At 37.8% G+C, this 21,753-nt stretch overlaps 1 protein-coding gene across 3 annotated transcripts in view; it reads left to right on the top strand.

Annotated features, from left to right (window-relative positions):
* Positions 1–19,817, top strand: part of sfxn1 (sideroflexin 1) — a 56,528-nt gene extending 36,711 nt beyond the window's left edge. For 2 of the 3 annotated variants that reach the window (XM_043703831.2, XM_043703832.2), the window contains exons 6-11: positions 1,301–1,386; positions 2,657–2,784; positions 4,534–4,583; positions 6,557–6,606; positions 13,383–13,430; positions 18,641–19,817. In XM_043703831.2, the coding sequence (XP_043559766.1) occupies positions 1,301–1,386; positions 2,657–2,784; positions 4,534–4,583; positions 6,557–6,606; positions 13,383–13,430; positions 18,641–18,737 (459 nt within the window). In that variant the 3' untranslated portion in view covers positions 18,738–19,817. Of the gene's footprint in view, positions 1–1,300; positions 1,387–2,656; positions 2,785–4,533; positions 4,584–6,556; positions 6,607–12,079; positions 12,171–13,382; positions 13,431–18,640 lie in introns of all 3 variants that reach the window. The other variant, XR_015759797.1, reaches the window with a different exon arrangement.
* Positions 19,818–21,753: the final 1,936 nt, after the last annotated feature.

Raw genomic sequence — 21,753 nt, 5'->3', positions numbered from 1 at the left:
GGCATTTATTCTGAGAGGACTAGAATATAAAAGTAGGGATGTACTTCTGAGACTCTTCAGGCTCTGGTCAGACACATGTAGAATATTGTGAGCAATTTTGGGACTGATACCTCAGAAAGGATGTACTGGCCCTGGAATGGTTCCAGAGGAGGGTCACGAGTATCCCAGGAATGAAAGGCTTAACATATGAGGAATGTTTGAGGATTCTGGGTCTATACTCGGAGCTTAGAAAGATTGGAGGTGGGGAGGTATCTAATTGAAACCAACAGAATATTGAATGGCCTGGACAGAGTGGATGTTGGAAAGATGTTTCCATTATCAGGAGAGACTAGTACGCAAGGGCACGGTCTTAGAGTAAAGGAAAGACACTCTAGAACAGAGATGAGGTGTAACTTTTTCAGCCACAGAGTGGTGTGCCTATGGAATTCACTTCCGCAGAAAGCTGCAGAGACCAGGTCATTGAGTACCTTTAAGACCAAGATCTTGATTGTCAAGGGGATCAAAGGTTTCAGGGAGAAAATGGGAGAATGAGATTGCGAGACTTATCAGCCATAATTGAATTGCTGGGTCAAACGGCCTAATTTCTGCTCCTTTGTGCCAGAACAGAACCCTGGACAACATTACTCATCCCCGGTGCAGGAATACTGAAACTAATTGTTGGACTCCCATATTGTTTCTCGCAGAGGCTATCTGTGATTGAGCATAAAGATTCTACATTCTGTATTTCACACATCAAAACACATGTAGACATTAAGCACAAAATATGTGGTTTAATTATTATATGAATATTCTTCAGTTTTTTCAGATATTAAAATTTTCTTATAACTCTGTTTTTCCTTAATTTGAGTGTTTTCTCTAATCTTGGTTTATTGCAATTTGTAATGCATGACACAAACCTATTGTGGATTTACAATTTGAGATAACCTGGAAAATTCTGAAGTACAATTAGAATTTGCACGCCAGGTAACATTTAGTTAAAAGGAAAATCAAAGTTGAATGAAAGAAATTAAATCAGTCAGTCTTGATTCTTACTCTTTGAGAATAAGACATGGCATGTTCCATCTACGTTTCTAAGGATTCAGGTTTTGAATTATTTATTACTTTGTCTTCTCCATTTGATAAGAGAGAATATAATAAGCTCTATTAGTAACAGCCTGTTAGCAGTATGTCGTTAAGGGATAACATTTGGGAAAAATTAGTACTGTTTAGACATTTATATGAATGTAATAATGAAGTTTGGACTGACTCATTTAGCTATTCTTGTAAAGGAAGTAATTAATGATCTATTTCTTCTTTACAGCGTGTGACACCTCTGATAGGACGTTTTGTTCCATTTGCTGCAGTAGCTGCTGCCAATTGTATAAATATCCCTTTAATGCGACAGAGGTAGGATTTCCTTTACAGTCTCAATTCCAGTAAAACATAGATTTCAAAATGAAATAATGCTAGAGGTGGCATTGCATAATGCATTATAGAGTAAGCTATCCAATTCCAACTTTTCTGCACTGGGAGATTTCAAGTACAGTTCAGTTATTTCACAACATCAAGTGCCAGTCACCATGAACTATCTCTGCAAGACTCATGGTTATAAAATTGAATTATTGTAGGTTAGCTGAATATTGGAAGAAGTACTATTCACCTCTGCTTTCTGTAAGTGATGTGTCGAGATAAACTTAAATTCACAAAACTCTCTCTTACTGTCAATTAAGTAAAGTGCTGCAAAATCCTAGTAAGATTAGCATGTGACCTCATGTTACTCAGTATTTATGGTTAGACACTGAGTTTTACAAAAGGCCACTTGATTGGGAAAATGTTTGAACTGATATTTTCCCTTTCATGTCTCTCATTGTTGACCAAGAAAAGGAGCACCAAAACTTTAAATACTATTTGAAATATTTCTTTTTAAATAACTGTGATGTAGATCTATTTTTAGATTCCATTTACTAAGCATGAATAATTTGTTTCTCAGTGCAACGTATCTGAAATTTCTGAAACCTTGTGATCAACTTAATAGGGCAGCATGGTGGCTCAGTGGTTAGCACTGCTGCTTCACAGCATCAGGATCCCAGGTTCGATCCCAGCCTCTGACGACTGTGTGTGTGGAGTTTGTACATTCTCCCCATGTGTGCATGGGTTTCCTCTCATTGTCCAAAGATGTGCAGGTCAGGTGAATTGGCCATGCTAAATTGCCCATAGTATTAGGTGCATTAGCCAAAGGGAAATGGATCTGGGTTGGTTACTCTTCGGAGGGTCAGTGTGGACTGGTTGGGCCGAAGGGCCTGTTTCCACACTGTAGGAAATCTAATCTAATCCATGGCTGAATTACACAATTTGTATTTCTGAAAAGAGGACATGGTGTTTTTTAGTGTAATTTCAGAAAATAAATCTTTTTGAAACGTTACGCAGTTTAAATTTCCAGAATGGAGCTGTCATTTTCCAATAAGTAAGCAGAGAAGAACTAGTTTAAAGGAGCACAGAAAATTTAGTCATTAATATTTCACATTACTAATGGAAAAAGATGGCAAAAATATAAATTGTAACTCTGTATTTCTTTTTGCCCCAATAAATTAACCTTTCAGCCTGGAAATGAGCCATTTTGGTGTTTGTAACATTGTTTAACCATTCCAGAAATCTGTGGTTTGCTTTTGTTCTTCAGAGAATTGAAACATGGAATACCAGTAACAGATGAGAATGGCAACCGACTAGGAGAATCAACAAAAGCTGCTCAACAGGCCATTGTACAAGTGGTCATCTCTCGGATTCTCATGGCTGCTCCTGGCATGGGTTTGTAGCTCTAAATGTGAATACTTTTAACAGCCTGACTTCCTGAGTTACTCCAGTTAAGCAAACTTCTGTCTCATTATTATTATTTATACAATGCAGTGTTGCCAGGTGGACACTGAATCTGTTTTACTGTTAATAGGGTTCCAATGTGTAGTTTTCTTCGTGTTACCCTTTGTTGTTGGAAACACATCCATTCCAAATTTACTGAAGGTATTTTTTCATAATAAATCATGATATATTTGCATTCCAGTTATGGTTTACAAACGAATTCATTTTCAGTTTGGTTAAAGCAGATATTTTTAACTGGTTATTTTCCTGTCATATTTGTGTGTTTTGTTGAATACAAAGTTCAGATACAATGTGCTGGACTTAGCATTCATTAGCAGAGTTGAGATTTGCTAGTGGATGTAATACTGGAACTTAGGAGGTCCATCTTTTGCCTGTCATTCAAACTGTATTATCTTAGAGTGGATGCAAATATTTCTTGGCCTGATTTGGGAGAAAGTTTGACCTAGAAATATATTACCTTGAATGGAGTAGCAAAATTGTGGTGTCCATCATTGACTGAAAAAACAGATTTTCAAATAATATGGACTAGTTTTAGCAAGGACCACTGAGACACTTATAGCTCCACAGCCAAAAGGAACACTGTCTGGAATTAGAATTGTAAAGAAGTGGAGGGAGATGTTGGAATTATATGCAGATATGTAGATTTATACTTTTGAGAATTAGCAAATAAAGATGAAAATGGGAATGTTCTTCCTAAAACCTGGCAGGTGCAGCATTACTGAGTTTGGGGTGTACTTACAAGATTATATTCAAAATTATAGCACGTTTGCCACCAACTGTGCACAAAAGACAAAGGAAACCAGTTTTATAGTTTACTGAAAAATAAAATAGATAAAAATTCAATTCAGTTAAAAATCACGTTAATTACAATTTATTTTTACAAACCAAAGAACTGAATGTTGGAAATCAGAGACAAAAACAGAAACTGCTGGAGCAAGTCTGACAGTATCTGTGCAGAAAAAACAGAGTTATCATTTTGAGCCCAGTGACTTCTATTATCTTTCTTATTCAAGATCATAAAACTTATTGGGGAAATTTGATTTGAACTGTGGAGAAGCAAATGATTTTAGTACAACTTGCTACATTACAGTTGCTCATTGTGAAATGGTTTTATATTTCCCCCAAATAATCTTGAAGTACTCGATCAGTCAAATTTCTATTCAAGTACTCATGATTTGGAGATGCTGGTGTTGGACTGCGGTGTACAAAGTTAAAAATCACACAACACCTGGTTATAGTCCAACAGGTTTAATTGGAAGCATACTAGCTTTCGGAGCGACGCTCCTTCATCAGGTGATTGCCTGGACATCAGGCCTGGTGTTGTGTGATTTTTAACTCTGTTCAAGTACGGTCTTGTTAGATCTCATGGCTCTTAGATGTCCTGTAAGTTTCAGGTATTAATACTGGCAATATCACTTAGTGACAAGTGAAAATTAGAAAACCAGAAATTTTACCTTGATGGAATTTCTAATAATTTTGTCAACTTTTACTTAAAAGATTACAGAATGCTAGAAAATTCAAGTGCTATTTTGATTGGAATTCTAAATATTTAGATAGTCATCACATTGGACTAGAAATCAAAACACTTAAACTGCTATGTTACTAAATATGCTTAATACATTTTTTGTTGTATGTTTCAACTGATTATATTGCCAATTATTAAATGATGTTTATTTTTAGCTATCCCTCCATTTATAATGAATACCTTGGAAAGGAAAGCCTTCTTGAAGGTAATCTTTTGATATTTATCTTTTGAATTTTTAATATTTCTTTTTGTGGAACCAAACTGGTGCTAATATCCAAATATATGCACTTTTCTTCCATATATTAAAAAATTATTAATTCAATACAACTAATGCTTTAATCTTAAAATGTATAAAATGTTCCGAACTAAAGAGAAACAAAAGCTGTGCATGAATACTTCACAATTTATTCAAAATGCTATAGACAAGCAAAGTAAACCAATTCTGGGGGCAAATAAATTGAGATACAGTATTTTAACTGATTCAAAGCCATGTACTTACAAGCAATGTACTGAGACGTTCTTGGGCCTAATGCATGTGAATACATGCTACTCAATTCTCTAACAGAAAAATAGCAAAAATATTTTTGTGGGAGCAGCATGACACTGAAGGGGTTTAAGTACAATGCTATGGACCAGACCAAACCCCCCTTAAACGATATTAAAAAGATAGCCTAGACCCTAACGTTTTCTTGTTTTAAGGGTAAGTTAAGGTGTTGTAATCCAGATGCAATTCAATCAGCCAAACTACTCGACATTTAAACAAAACATGCTTTATTTTTATGCTACAGTTAAAATACAGACAAAATCAAAAGCAAAGAATTCGCAGAACTGTAATTCTATCGAAGTGCTAAACAAGATTTTATATGTGTATATATATATAAATTATATAATACATATATTTTATATATATCAGTTAAGGGCGGCACGGTGGCTCAGTGGTTAGCATTCCTTCCTCACAGCACCAGGGTCCCAGGTACGATTCCAGCTTTGGGCGACTCTCTGTGGAGTTTGCACATTCTCCCCGTGTCTGCGTGGGTTTCCTCCGAGTGTTCCGGTTTCCTCCCACAGTTCAAAGATGTGCAGGTCAGGTGAATTGGCCATGCTAAATTGCCCCATAGTCTTAGGTGCATTAGTCAGAAGGAAATGGGTCTGGTTGGGTTACTCTTCGGAGGGTCTGATTGGACTGGTTAAGCCATAGGGCTTATTTCCACACTGTAGGGAATCTAATCTAACTGTTCCAATATAGTAACATTCCATAAACTCACCCTTGGCAACGGCAAATTCAGTAAAATAGATAGTCTCACATACAATTCCAGTAGCAGGAAGAGAATCCCATCTGTCAGCTATAACAGAGAGGGTAATAAGAGCTTCCACATCCAGCTTCAAGACACTAGCAACTGCTGAAAACTACAACTAAAAGTCCTGGTTCTGTGGGAACTTGACCTCACCCATTCAGGGTGCTTATATTTCCAAATTTTAAAAAAAGCAAAATCTAAAGGCCTTACAAGCCATTTACTTTATTGGTTTGAGCAGACTGCTATTCATCTCTGTCTCAACCTTTTTTCCTTTCAACAAAAAAAGGGCAAATTACAGTTCTTAAAGCCAGAGTATCAGCACAACAGATATTCATTGTCATGACACTGATCGTCACCAATGCTGTCTGTAATGCCATTCCCTAATGGAATGACGTTAGAGAATGGTGTTACAGACAGTATTGGTCTGTACCAATGAACACCATTCCCTAACTAACAATTCTGTTCCTCACACTGGAAACTGTCCGAGGGTGATCCAGACTGTTTCCACATGGCATCGTATTTGACCCTGAGGTAAGGATCCAATCACATGTCGTGCCATAATGCAAGGAATCCTACTTCAGAAAGTCATGATCTTCAGGAGTGGAGAACATTATCAACGAAAAGGATGACCTTTCCAAAAACAAACTGCTCAGGTTGACTGCACAGAGTGTGTTTGAAAGTATGTTTAACTAACCAACTCTAATAAAACTTTCCAAAATTCCTTAAGATTCAATTTGTTTGATATATAAAACTTATCAATATAACTTGTCAAGATAAAATTTATCAAGCTTGCTGATGACTTGGTGGAGCTAGTGATAGAAATAACAGAATTGCTACAGCATATCAAAATTTATTAAGTTTGATGATTTTTGCATTATTATAGCGATTCCCATGGATGAGTGCACCTATTCAAGTGGGTTTGGTAGGAGTCTGGTAAGTAGGTGTTTTGAAATCTCTCTACTGTCACATCATTGGCTACAGTAATTGTAAATTGGAAGCAGCCCTATTCTAACATTTCTACTTATTAGAAATTCTCTATATTTATCACTCATCCAAAAAGTAAAATACCCTAGACAAATGTTTGGTATTGAAGTCATTTTTCATGAAGAACAACATGAATTTGTAGGATAGAATCTGAGAATGATCCAACACAGAATTATTCTATTTGACTCGGTAAAGCTATCCAATTAATCCTACTCCCCCTCTTCTTTCCCTGTAGCTCAGAAGTTTCTGCTCTTCAAATATTTATCCAATTATATTTTTAAAAATCAGTTATGAATATGCTTCCATCACCTTTTCAGGTTATGCATGCTAGATCACAATAAATTTACACAATGAACATTTTGAAAAAGTGCAATAACTTTGATTAAAACTATTTTCGAACACATTTTAAGAAGTCAGATAAATGAAATTTCACCCTCCCAGGTGATATAAGTAATGTGTGGTGAGAAGAGAGGGACAACATGGTGGGAATGAAAAAAAACAAATGCTTGGCTTGCCATGGAGCAACAATAACCTTATTTCTGTGCATCTTTTTATATGTTTCCTCCACATTTCTTTTCCTCCGCTGAGAAACTGAATGCCCAACATGTAAACCCCAGAGCAGGTACCTGGAAGGCACAACTTGCCGAAAGGTTAATCCAACCATCATGCAAATGCTTCTTTGTAATAACATCACCATCACCAATAACATCACCAAACTAACAACCACAGAACATCATGCTTCATCTCAGATATAACTCCCTCATCACTTGAGCCCTTCAACATTGTGGCTTGCATGGTTCTACCAAGTTGTTTGGATTCAGGGTCACATGGATCTCCTGCATCTGTACAAAATGCACCTAATGAATATTAGCTTGCTTTTTTAATGCTCACTCACTTTGCACTTAGTTAAAGATGCCAGCCTCTGTATACTTCAAGTGTCGAGAGGCTGTGCATGTCTAGAACAGTCTGCTGGATGTGGTTCATCAAAGGATTCACAAAACTGACCTCAGAGTCAGCCAGGTGCATCCATTGCTGGGACTGGCACGGTGATGATGACATTAGTGGACTCCTCCATCCTTTGACTAACTTCTGCCAAAACTGTCTGATGTTCTAGTGTATATTTCTGCAGTTTGACCAAGTCATTGAAGGCCAGAAATGGGCTTGTCTGCCTGGGGCTAAGCAGGTGTCTGACTCCAGCAGCCTTCATGTATTTCAGGCAACAGCTTTTGAGCAGAAGAGACAATGATGGATTTATAGCAGCAGAACTGCGAAGTTATGCACTCCACTTCCACTACCACCCCAATTTTATTTTTTCACTCTACCTCTCTGTTGAAAAGCAAATCAGAATTTTCTATTCACTGAGAACCCAAGGATACCTCCGAACTTTGCTACTGTGGAGAATACAAGTAATTAACTAACCAACCTGAGATTAAATCACACACCTCAAAGATTCTAAGTATATTTTAAACTGCGTATTCTGGGTAATTCTTTTCGTGCTAGACACTCGCCCTATTTAAACTTGATAAGGAGCAGGAGTAGGCCATTGGCCCTTTGAGCCCCCTCCACCATTAAACAAGATCATGGCTGATCTTTTCATGGCCTCATCTCCACTTACCCATCCTCTCACCATAACCCTTAATTCTTTTACTGTTCAAAACATTATCTATCTTAGCCTTAAAAACTTTAAAGAGGAAGATTCAACTACTTCACCAGGCAGGAATTCCACAAATTCACAACCCTCTGGGTGAAGGTGTTCCTCCTCAATTCAGTCCAAAATCTGCTCACCCTAACTTTGAGGCTATGCTCTCTTGTTCTAATTTCCCCCATCAGTGAAAACATTCTCTCTGCTTCTATCTTAACAATCCCTTCATAATTTTGTGTTCCTATAAGATCCCACCCCCCAATTCTTCTAAATTCCAATGAATATAATCCCAGTCTACTCAGTCTCTCCTTATAAGTCAACCCCCTCAACTCCCGAATCAACCTAGTGAACTTTCTCAGCACTCCCTCCAGTGCCACTACATCCATTCTCAAGTAAGGAGACCAAAACTCCACACACTACTCAAGGTATTCATAATGAGAGGAGAGCAGAGATATTTTGCTGCAGCTGTAAAGGGCCTTGGTGAGACCACACCTGGAGTATTGTATGAAGTTTTGGTCTCCTTATCTGAGAAAGGATGTTCTGGCTATGGAAGGATTGTAACAAAGCTTTACCAAACTAATTCCTGAGAATGGCTGGATTAATGCATGAATAGAAATGGGATCAGTTAGGACCTTATTCACTCTGGTTTATAAGAATCTAAGGGTCATCCAGAAACCCGTAAAATTCTAAAACAGAACTAGATAAGATAAATGGAGGAAGGATGTTCCCGATGACCAGAGTTCAGAACCTGGGTCACAGTTTCAGTATACAGAGTAAACCATTTAGGATTATTGAGAAATTTCTTCACCCAGAAAGTGGCCAAAACATTGAATGTTTTCAAGAAGGAATTGATATTGTTCGCAGAGGTAAAGGAATCAAAGGTATGGGGAGAAAGCAGTAACAAGGCACTGAGTTGGAAGATCAGCCATGATCATATTGTATGATGAAACAGACTCAAAGGGCCTATCCCTGCTCTTATTTTCTATGTTTTTATTGTACTATTCCACTGCCCCTCACCAAAGGGTAGTAAACAATAACATTCCTCTTTCTTACACTCAAAATAAGATAACCTTGTAATTGACTCCTTCATTTGTGAACTAGCAAATCGAGTGTTTTAATTGAAATGTGGTATGAGTTTGTTGCTAAAAAGAATTAAAACTCTTCGTTACACCCAGCTGAGGCACTTAGGAAAAGGAGAATTGATTCACTCATTCTCATCAGATCATAACATGTTACAAACAGCTTTACAAAACCAACAGATCAGAAGCTGTTTGATGTCAATAAAATTCTGATTTGTAAATTCACTCTAAGAAAAAAAACTTTACACACACCTCTAAATGATGGAGGCTACAAATGCCTTTCAAAGTGACTGTGGCACACAAATTAAGAACTTCATAGTTTTGATGCTTACCTAGTTATTTTTCAGTAGAATAGTAATAGCACAAGCTGCTTTGTATTGCTTGTTTAGGTGAAAATCTGTAGAATACTTTCTTCACATTCTTAGCCTAAGTCAGAAGTCAGATGACACCAGATTATAGTCCAATAGATTTTTTTTGAAATCACAAGCTTTCGGAGCATTGTCCCTTCACTCTGAAAGCTTGTGATTTCAAATAAACCTGTTGGACTATAACCTGGTATTTTCTGACTTTGTCCACCCAAATCCAACACTGGCACCTCCACATCACATTCTTAGCCAGTAAGCTTTGATTGAAGTGAATGTTCATAACTAGATATTCTTGCTGTTTGGACTTTTACAAGAGAGTTGTCTCTATTTTTGGAATATAGGCCACAGTGTTTTCGGATGGGGAGGAAATGAAAATGAGGTGAAGAGAACATCAGTATTGACTATCTAAAATGTAAACAGTAACGCTGAAAATACTCAGGTCAGGCAAGCATCTGTGGAGACAGAAACAAAGTTCACATTTGAGAACTGAGAGTATTTAGAAATGTATTTATGCACATATGAAGATAGAAAACAGGGAAAAGAATCTGAAAGTCAAAATTACAAAGCATGATGTTGCAAAGCAAAAAATGGAGAGGAATGGGGCAAGTAAACAAACAGCTCTGGTTGCATGTCATTTGATTATATTAATCCACTTCCACTTTGACCTTTCTGCCCATGCTGTGTGGTCTCACATTCTAGACAAATGTGGAAGAGCTAGTATTGGACTGGGGTGGACAAAGTTAAAATTGCACAACACCAGGTTACAGTCCGATAGGTTTATTTGGAAGCAGTAGCTTTCGGAGCATTGTTCCTTCATCAGGTAACTGTGGAACAGGATCATGAGACACAGATAGCAAAAGATGACCGTGTCATGCAACTGAAATGATATATTGAACAAACCTAGATTGCTGTTAAGTCTTTCATCTTTTAGAATGGTTTGCAGGTTTTGGTTCATTAATATGTAAATGCCAAAACATCTTTTAACTCACATTCTTGAGATAACTTAAAGTTTTATTTTTAAAACGTGACATCTCGGCTCGGACAATGCATTAAAAGTATGACGTTAGAGTCTAATCTTGAGTCAGACTGGTTCTATTTCTAAAGTAGGAATTTATAAAATATTACATGGATGGATTGACTGCCTGCATATTATGCACTTAAAAACATTACACTAAAATGGAAGTGTTACTATTAAACCACTACTTTACCTTCAAGGAATGTTTGATCCCTTGGATATTGAGAATAAGGTGCTAAAGTGGGAAGGTAATGTATCTCATAGCTTTGCATGGAAAAGGGAGGAGGTTAAAAACATGGACTGCAGATGCTGAAACCAGAGTCTAGATTAGAGTGGTGCTGGAAAAGCACAGCAGTTCAGGCAGCATCCGAGGAGCAGGAAAATTGACGTTTCGGGCAAAACCCTTTCATCAGGAAAAGGGAGGGGTTTTTGAGGGTGATTGAGGAGTGAATCAGGATATCATGGAGAAAAAGATCTCAATGGAATGCTCCAACACCTGTTTCTTCTCTTGAATTGGACATGTGAAGTAATAGCAACAACCTGCCAAGCTCATAAAAAATGTTTTTTTTTTAAATTTAATCCAATTTTGAAGAAATCAATGGGTTGGAAAAAGGCTATTTTTGAAAAATAGGTAGCTCTTACAAATGTTATTAGATTTACCATAAGTGATTCCTCTTATTTGCCTAAATGTCCAACAGAGGAAGTCTGCATGACTCCAGTTTGTCGCTGAAAAGAACTCCCTCAGCATTTATTCATATAACTGCGTTCATAAGCGCATGTCATCATCATTAAAGTTTAATAGCTAATTACCAATTTCACCACACAGTACAGAACAAATCATTTGCTTTGGAAATGTTCCATTTTTAGATTTTTACAATGTATTTACAATTGTTTGAATGTTGAATCTACTTTATTACAAAATATGTCCAATTTTGATTCTATAACTCAAGACTATAAATAGTCAATCTTCAAACAGCTAATCTCCTATGATCTAAAGATGTTACAAACAAAAAATAAAAATTTCTTGGCTCTCAATGTAACTTTCTCTGCTTCCTCGCTTTTTCTCAATATCATCTTGCGTTTACTTTTTCACAATGTATGCTTTTCTGTTTCACTTTTTTTTCCTGGTCCTATATAGCCACATCACTTGGCCTCATTATCATTTTCCTCTGTCTTTCCTCCATCATCCATTCTTCCCTCCATTGTTGTGATATGTAGCAACCTTGCCCTTCAATATTTTGGGAATCCTATAGAAAGATATTTATTGTATGTTTTTAGGTCAACATTGTCACTGTCATTTTCTTTCTTGGCTTCTGTCTAGAAAAGAAGTTTCAAACAGCCCAATTCATAAGAGGAATGCAAAGCTATTTTGAAGAGATTTCTGCATGGGTCGAATTATAGTCTATAGAAAGGCAAGCATTAATCATAAGATAAATAGTCGGTGTTATACGCCAAGGTATATCATTTTTGAAAGAAGTATTCCAAAGTGAGCTTTGAGAAGATTTGTAGCTCAGGTTGAGGTTCTGGATGTAGGTTTGCTTGCTGAGCTGAAAGGTTTATTTCCAGACGTTTCGTCAGCCTACTAGGTAACATCATCGGAGGGCCTCTAGGTGAAACACTGCTGATGATTTCTGCTTTCTATTTATATGTTTGGGTTTCTTTGGGTTGGTGATGTCATTTCTTGTGATGTAATTTTGTGGTGATGTCATTTCCTGTTATTTTTCTCAGGAAGTGGTAGATGGGTTCCACTCGATGTGTTTGTTGGTAGAGTTCTGGTTCTCCATCAACCGAAGTTCCCCATCTACCACCCCCTGAGAAAAAGAACAGGAACTGACATCACCAATCCAAAGAAACCCAAACATATAAATAGAAAGCAGAAACCATTAGCAGTGCTTCGCCCAGAGGCCCACTGAAGATGTTACCTAGTAGGGTGACAAAACGTATGTAAATGAACCTTCCAGCTCAGCGAGCAAACCTACATCCAGTATTCCAAAGTGACAGGCTCAATTATGATTTCTGCCAAATTGCCTCCAGGCCCTTAAAAATGTCAGATTGAGGATAAGTTGGTTTATGACATCCTCATAAACGAAAAAGAACTGATAGAAATTTTCTCACAAGACTCAGGAGACTTGATGAGGGGTTATTTCTGCTTTCTTCTGAGAGGCCAAGCCTGTGTTCTTGTAGCCAGTAGAGACTTTATTAAATGGACTCTCTATTGTAGTTGCTCATTACACCATTTCCTATCCCAAAGGCTTTTGTCCTGCTCCACTGCTGACACAGCCTCAATGACATTGCATAGCTATTGGCATACCTTTGTTATCTTGCACCACAGCTAAACTGGCCTCTCATAACATTGCAGAAAGTGTCTCATGCTGAGTCTGCATGAAGCAGTTATAAGGATAATATTAAAAATTTAGACAGTGTTACTTTCAATGTTTTTTTTAATAAATCAAGCAATATTTGTTCAAAATATAGCTTTAATGTTTGGGACAAATATTGTCAAAAATGCTAATGGAACTTTTATGCCACATGGTTTCATAAATGTTGAACTATTTCAAATATATTTTAAGGGAAGTACATTGCATTTTGAACAGTTTTATTGTTGGTAATCTTTCTTTTTACAGCTTGGTATTTGCTACACCCCTTTGCTGTGCATTGTTTCCACAGAAAAGGTATGAAATCAATTCAAGCATGATTTGACTGTTCATATTTTATATTGTTCCTGCTTAGTAAAACGAAAAGCAATCCGTGTTATCTGGTAGATTTAAGTCAGTTTTCATTCAAGCCAGCAGAGACTTCAGTTCCAATATCCATAACACATGGTGTGAGGCTTGCATCACTCTCTTTTGTGTTGAATTGAAAACTATGCACAAATCTAATATATTCACTTAAATGAAAGATGCCCGGTTTTGTAAGATAATGGCTCTTATTTCCTACGACATATATGCCATGCTTGTCTACTTCGTGAAAAAATAACAGTCTACAGACTGACCTGGTGAATTGTAAAATTAAAATGCGACCATCAGAAAACTCAAACATCAGGTCACGAAATTTAAAGTATATTGTCTTATCACAGAATCTATACCTTGGAAATACCTTAGGGCATTTTTTTTTTTGCTACATTCCAGTAGATGTCATAAAAATGCCAATGTTGATCTGTTTCGTTTTAGAGAATCATTAATCTCTGACTTGTCAACTGTGATTTAGTTCCTAAAAATATGAAACAAATAAAACAAGGAACTGAACAGCACCGGAACAGGCCCCTCAGCCCACCAAATCTGCACTGACGAATGGCGCCTTTCGGAACTAGAAATCTTTGCCTCTGCACTCTCCACATTCCTCTTTCCCTGCCTATTCATATATCTGTCAAGAAGCCTCTTAAATGTTGCTATTGGATCTGCCTCCATCACCATCCCCTCTGGCAGAACATTCCGGCACTTAGCACATTCTGTGTGTGGAGAAAAAACCTCTCGCTTCTCCTTTAAATTTGCCCAGTTTTACTTTAAATCTGGGAAAAAGACTCTGATTATCCAGTCTAATAATTTGTAAATTATTATTTTGTAAACTTCTATCAGGTCACCCCCTCATCCTTCGACTTCAAGTGAAAGCAAACCACGTTTGTGTAGTCCCTCCTCAGAGCTAATACCTTTTAAACCAGGCAACATCCTGGTAAACTGCTTTTGTATCCTCTCTAAAGCCTCCACATCCGTCTGCTAATATGGCCACCAGAACTGTAAACAATATTACAAATGTGGCCTAACTAAAGTTCTATACAGCTACATGACTTCTAATTTTTATACTCTATGCCCCAACTGATGAAGGCCAGCATGCTATATGCCTTCTTGACCACCTTATCTACTTGTGTTGCTGTGAGGAGAGATTGGAAAATCTTGGTTTGTTTTCACTTGAATGTTAGATGCTGAGGAGTGACCTGGTGAAGTTTACAAAATTATGAGAGGTATGGATAGTTGGAGTCTTTTTCCCATCCTTCCTTGAATAGGGTGCCTAGAACTGAATTCAGTACTCCAAATAGGGTCTGACCAATGAGGTATAGCATGCACTTCCTTGCTTTGTATTCTATGCCACTCCTTATAAACCTAAGGATCCTATAAGCCATCTTACCAACTGTTTTAACTTGCTTGACCACCTTCAGAAAATTATGCAGTTGAACCCCTGAGGTCCCTCAGCTCCTTAAAATTGTACCATTGAGCTTGCATTGTCTGTCTGTGTTTCTTCTACCAAAATACTCACAGACATAGGTTTAAGGTAAAAGAGGAAAAGTTTAAAAGAGATTTGAGAAGCAAGTTTTTTTTACACAGAGTGATAAATGCCTGGAATGTGTGGCCTGAAGAGGTGGTCAAAGCAAATACAATGTTTTAAAGGCATCTTGATAGATATATGAATAGGCAGGGAATAGAGTGATATGGACTGCGAAGAGGCAAAAGGCTTTTAGTTTAGACAGGTGTCATGTGTCGACGCAGGCCTGGTGGGCCAAAGGGTGTGTTCCTGCACTGTACTGTTCCTTGTTCTTTGTTCTTTAACCTACCTGGCAGCTCCCGGGTCAAAATCTTTTGACGAACTGATATTTATGGTTACGGACCATTATGACCCAAAACCATCTGTAAAATTGCGGCACTACAGGTTTAACATGGCAAATAGACTTCCTGGCGAACCAGTTACTGAATTTGTTGAGACTGCAGAAGCTGGTGGAACGTTGTATCGGTTAACACTTCAGGAAATGTTATGGGATTGCTGAGTTTGTGGATTTAATAATATTGCAACCCAAAAGAAGCCACTGACCAAACCAGATCTGGACCTCAAGAAAGTCATAGATCTGGCCCTTTCCTGTGAAAAATCAGGAAAGGGGTCTCAGGAGCTTTAGGGGTCCATAACCCATAATGTCCTCAAACTTGGGCAACTCCCATACCATAGAGCCAAGTCCCTACTGGATACTACTTGCGCTCCTGTTTGTTGCCCAAAGAAAGGCGATTGGAATCAGAGGCCACAACGTTCCACAACTGGACAGGAACTTTCTGCCCAAAACAGTGAGGACCAAGAACTTCCATAGAGTGTTCATGTGGTCAGAGAGTTCGCCACATAGTGTGGCTATCTTGATAAAAGGCTTTGCATATAATTCAGCCAGAGAATGAAGAATTGATACAGCTATGTTGCATCCCTGCCCCTAAAATGACCCCAATAAAACTCCAGATAAATGGCCATTCCCTAGATATGGAGGTAGACACAGGTACTGCTCTATCTGTTAACGGGGAGCAAACCTTTAAGAAACTCCAATGGGTCATCTTGTCTTTAAATCTGCGAGACACCAATGCTCAATCTGGGTATGTGAACTGGGGAACCCTTATGTATGATTGGGACTACTGTAACCCCAGTTAGGGATGGGTAAGAGGCATTCTGACTCCCCTGAATGGTAGTGCAAGGGCCAGATCCCAATCACGTGAAAAGGGACTGGCTATACAAAATCCTCCTGGATTAGCAACAAATCATTAAAACGGGTACTAGCAATTTAGAAGAAGTCATAGAGAAGTATCCTGTTTTGTTAGAGGGCTTTGGGAAGACGAAAGGCACCAGAGCTAAGATCTATGTAGATCCAAAGGCCCGCCCAAAATAGTTCAAAGCACAGGTCTCTTATGCCTTGTGTAGCAAAGTAGAGGCTGAATTGAAACATTGAGAGGAATTCTGCATCATACGCCCACTACAATTTGCTGATTTGGCTGCGCCAGTAGTCCCAGTTGTAAAACCTGACAACTCAGTCCATCTGTGTGGGAATTGAGTGAGTTTAGACCATGCATGGAAAACTTGTATTAAAGGCTGACTGGGTGTCATGTATATTTTCTAAATTGAATATGAGCTACGCCTATCTCCACCTGGAGCTTGAGAGGTCATCCTGAAGGTGTATTGCTATAAATACTCATAAAGTACTCTTGATTACACTCACTCGCTCTTTGGAATATCTTCAGTTTGTGTCATCTTTCTATGGGAAATGGAGAACATCCTCCAAGTGGAGCCCAGAGTGGTAGTCTATCTGGATGACATTTTAATCTCAGGAACCACTGCAAAGAAACATCTGGAGAATTGTGAGGAGGTCTTACATGTTTTTCTGAGGCTAGCATGCAGTTAAAAAGGGAAAAATGTATGTTCCAAGTAACAAGGTAACATGTCTAGGGTACAGAGCCACCAAGGATGGATTACACCTTGTCAAAGAGAAAGTGAAAGTCATAAAACGGGACTCCAACTTTAAGGAACACAATGGAGTTGAAGTTTTATGAGGAGAAAATACAGTCCACTTAAAGAACTTCGGCGATGGCTCTCCAGGAATCCCAAGAGTTATCCATTTAAAAAAAACAAGACCAGTATCATAAATAGTCAAAACCAGGGAGGAGGTCACAAAATAGAAGAAAATACATCGACCACCTCCAGCAGTAACCCTTCACGAAGTAATGGCTTCGGACACGCTACTGAGCATGAGCCCCTCACAGTGGCGCTTCAGTTCTCTTCATTGAAGAGACATTCATCTATATGACCTCAACCAGATTCAGAAAACAATAGGATTGGAATGCAAGAGGCCTTATCATCATGGGAGCAAGGAGGAATCCTCACACTCAGGAAAAGGGATGTGATAACACCTCTGAACAGGTTGATTTAGAAAATTAGTTTACTTTTAAAAAAGAAACCCAGTCCAGCTCTCCCTAAACTACACTGCCCCCTCCCTCCCCCATCAACTCACCTTTGATGGTTTGCATTGCCTGTAATGGGCTTTGCTTATATATATTTAATTGGCTGCACAGATGTTTTATTGATGCTAGTTACTAGTTTTCTTTTCAAAACAAATGATGATTTTGGTGCTGGCAAGGTCACTCAGTTGTGTGTAATAGCACTTCTGGGTAGGAAAGAAAAAATAAAGCAGACCCAGAGAATTTATTGTGACACACAGTGGTAGTACCTGTATCCCTGGGCCCAGAGACTGAGTTCAAGTCCCACCTGCTCCAGAGGTGTGTAATAACATCTCTAAACAGGCTGATTAGGAAAACAAGTTAAATGAAAAAATAAAAAAGCAGAATTGGGGTCTGTTGTAGTACTGTAATAGTATCCCCACCCCAGACCAGGAAGCCAAGGTTCAAGTCCCACACACTCCAGAGGTGTGTAATAATCTCTTTGAACAGGTTGATTAGGAAAATAGGTTAAAATAAAAGAAAACAGACCCAGGTTTTTACAGGTGGTAGATAGTAGGTCTAAAAAAAAAGCAAAGAAAAAGTCAGTGATTTTGGTCGTGGGAATGTCACTCAGTTGTGGGTGATAACACCTCTGGATGGGGTGGGAGCGGGGAAGGAAGAAATAAAGCAGGCTTATCAGGGGCCCTCAAAAGCAAAACAAAGAAGTCAGTGGTTTTAGTGGTGGGAAGGTCGTCAGGTGTGTGTGATAACCGGTTGAATTGAAAACCGCTTCAAAAAATTAAAGTAGAGAAAAATAAATAAAGCAGGCCCAGTCCTTTCCTGCTCACCTTATCCCTCCCTCACTTAAATGGTTTGCATTGCTTAAAATGAGTTTTGCATGTAAATTTCTGGTTACATGGGTGATTCAATGGTGGCAGTTAATAGTTAAAAACAAAAGTCACAATAATTAAGTGATGGGAAAGGCATTTGGTTGTGTGAGATAACTCTTCCAGATGAAGAAAAAAAATAAAGCAGATCCAGGGATGGTCTCCAGAACTGTCTGTCATAGGCCATGCATAGTGGCTTTATTTTGTGTTCAAAATAAATGATTTTCCTTTCCAGTTGAGCTTCCTGAGTTATTAGTATATATAGACTTCTATCTACACTTGGCTAAGTTATGACTATATGTTTGAATTTTGATTTTTTTACAGTTCAATGTCTGTGAACCGTCTTGAGCATGACATTCAGGCCAAAGTTCGAGAGGCCAGTCCTGGTGTGGAATATGTTTACTTTAACAAAGGATTGTGAAAGCACAAAACAAGTGAAAACAAACACCAAGCAATCTAATTTGTAGTGCGTTCATTGTGCCAAAATTAAAGAACTGTTTTACTTTGTCTTAACTCATTTGTATTTTTGCATAGTTTTTCAAACAGCATATTTAATGATTAAAAAATATTAATCTAAACTAATTCTAAATGATATTAGTTTCACTTGTTGCATAAAAAGGCAACAGTTTATGTTCTGTGTTATATAGTCTGTTTCTAAAATAACTTATACCATGCTAATGTGAACCTTGTCAGTTAACTGACGCAGCACAAACCATTATTACGATTCAAATATGTGTTTACTACATTCCACCTTAATTTTTTTGTACTGTGTTTAGTTATTTGCTGATTAGAATGGAACAGAACAGAAAATAAATTTTGTGACTGTGTTATGTATCATATAAGCATATTTCTATTAGACAGTTAGCTTTGTGTTTAAGTTCAAATTATATGTTGAAGTAATGAGTGAAAACATCAGAAGGTAATTCTGTTAGGTAAATTGTATATCTTGTGCAACTGAATAATGTTTAGACTCTAGATTGAGAGTACAGCTTAACAAATTGAGGATGTGAGCTATGAAATACTTGAAATATTACAGTATTGATAACTGTGATCAGATGTTATGGTTTTAAAATTTAATGTCTCCTTGACAATTGTGCAATAAAACTTCAATGTTGCTCTGTAAGGACATTCTTAAAAATAATTTGCATTCCTAGATATCCAATGCCTTTAGGACTTTTGAAATTGTCATGAATATAGGAATTCAGTTTTAATAGGAAACTATTGATGTATTGTCTTGCAAGTCTTTCAATCAGTGGAAGTGTATTATTTTGAAACTGGAAAATACCATCTAAATAAAGTCAAATTTCAAGAAAGTTTTTTTCATATTTTGGATATTCTAGTAATTACCGAAATATAACCTTACTCAAAGAATAATAGAGCTTTCATCTTATTACAAAGAAGGAAGTATTGAATTGAAGATATGTAAAACAGTGTATGTCATTTATTTTCCATGAAATTAAATTACTGCTGTTGCCTGTTATCAAAAGCTGTTTGTGTTTAGAATTTAATTCATTCCTGTTAAGTAACCAATTTACATTGTTAATTTCCTTTGTATGTATTTGCTTGAGTACTAGAAAGTAAGACAATTTAAGTGATACAAACATGCTCCATTGTAGTCACTGAAGTAGATTTTGCAAAAGAAAGAGAATACTGTGCTGATCTCTATGAAAATCTTCATTGGTGAGATGGCAAGCACAGAGTTAAAATTCATCTTAAGTAGATGTGTAAGACAGTTCACAACACCAGGTTATAGTCCAACAGTTATTTGAAAGCACAAGCTTTCGGAGCACTGCTCCTTAATCAGGTGGTTGTCACAATCACCTGATGAACCAGCAGCACTCTGAAAGCTAGTGCTTCCAAATAAACCTGTTGGACTATAACCTGGTGTTGTGTGATTTTTAAAAAATTTGTACACCTCATCCATCACCAGCATCTCCAGCCAATAAGCTTCCCATTTTCACTCTGGTTTTCTTTTTAGATTAGATTCCCTACAGTGTGGAAACAGGCCCTTGGGCCCAACCAGTCCACACCGACCCTCCAGAGAGTAACCCACCCAGACCCTGTTCCCTCTGACTAATGCACCTAGCACTATAGGCAATTTAGCATAGCCAATTCACCTGGCCCCCACATCTTTGTGACTGTGGGAGGAAACCCACACAAACACTGGGAGAAAGTCACTCAAGGCTGGAATTGAACCTGGGACCCTGGTGCTGTGAGGCAGCAGTGCTAACCACTGAGTCACCATGCTGTCCCAACATTAAAGATGTTTAAACAAAGGTTAACCATCCACCTATCCATCATGGTAATAAATACTCTAAAGTTAGGAGCATTTAACTTCTTAGCTGATTATATCTTAAATTTGTTAGTGCCAAAGATGTCTAGTAAAGTTAGTAAAATAATAATAGACACTAACAGAAGTTAATTCTCTGGAGTGTAATCAGGAGCTTCAATATTATCCAATGCTGTCTGAGCTGCAAGATAATAAAGGTGTTCTGTGTGACAAGTGACATGGAAATCCCATATTTTCTTCCTGGACTCAATAGAGTCCAAAGACAATTAGAAAACTGCCCGAAAGAATTTACCACTGAAACCCTCATCTGTGGTTTTTGTCAACTCCAGAGTCAATTACTCAATTGCTGTCCTGGCCTGCCTCCAATCATCCATCACTTCAAGTTTATCAAATACCCCACCCTACCTCTCAGCAATTTGCATGCCATCCATTGGTGCTTTCTGGCACGCATTGACCTCCAGCCCCTAAGCCTCATTCACATTTGTTAACATTGCATTTATGTTGTTGCATATTTCCCTTCTCTTAATCTCTGTAACCTCCTCCCACCTGATAATCCTCATACTCTGACATCCTGTATGTTTCACTTCCATCCTTCTCTGCTCCTTTATTCCTGTCCCCATTAACTGAGATGACAATAAAAATGCCCTTTCTATTCTATTTGTTAATATGTATTCCTTTTGATGTCCAAAGACATGAATTGTGGGAAGGCAGCTTGTAATGGCATTTTTAATCATCGTCCTTTAACATAAATTGTTAGATTACAACTGAACTCAGATGAGCTGTAGAAGTGTTCTTTTAAATCTGGGCTACAAGTTCAACATCACCTTGCTCTTGTACTCGGTCCTTTTAATCAAGCTGATAACACTATGCTTTATTCCCTGCTCTTTCTACCTGTCCTGCCACTTTCAATGATCATTGTAATTATATTCCCAGAGCCTTCTGCTCCCGCACCCTCTTTAGAATTCAATCCCCTATTTTACATTGACTGTTCACAAGTACGCCAGAATAAACATTGTAGGATTTCTATTGACGAGAAAATGAACTGGACTAGCCATACAAATATAGTAGCAATAAAGAGTAGATCAGAGGCTTGGAGTCCTACAACAAAGTGACTGACCTGACTCCCCAAAGTCTGCCCACCAATGAC

This window comes from Chiloscyllium plagiosum, unplaced genomic scaffold, assembly GCF_037043375.1.
Source record: "Chiloscyllium plagiosum isolate Xiang-an unplaced genomic scaffold, Cpla_swu_hap1 HiC_scaffold_16, whole genome shotgun sequence".
In the NCBI taxonomy this organism is placed as follows: Eukaryota; Metazoa; Chordata; class Chondrichthyes; order Orectolobiformes; family Hemiscylliidae; genus Chiloscyllium; species Chiloscyllium plagiosum.
This window is presented reverse-complemented; position numbering and strand designations above follow the sequence as displayed.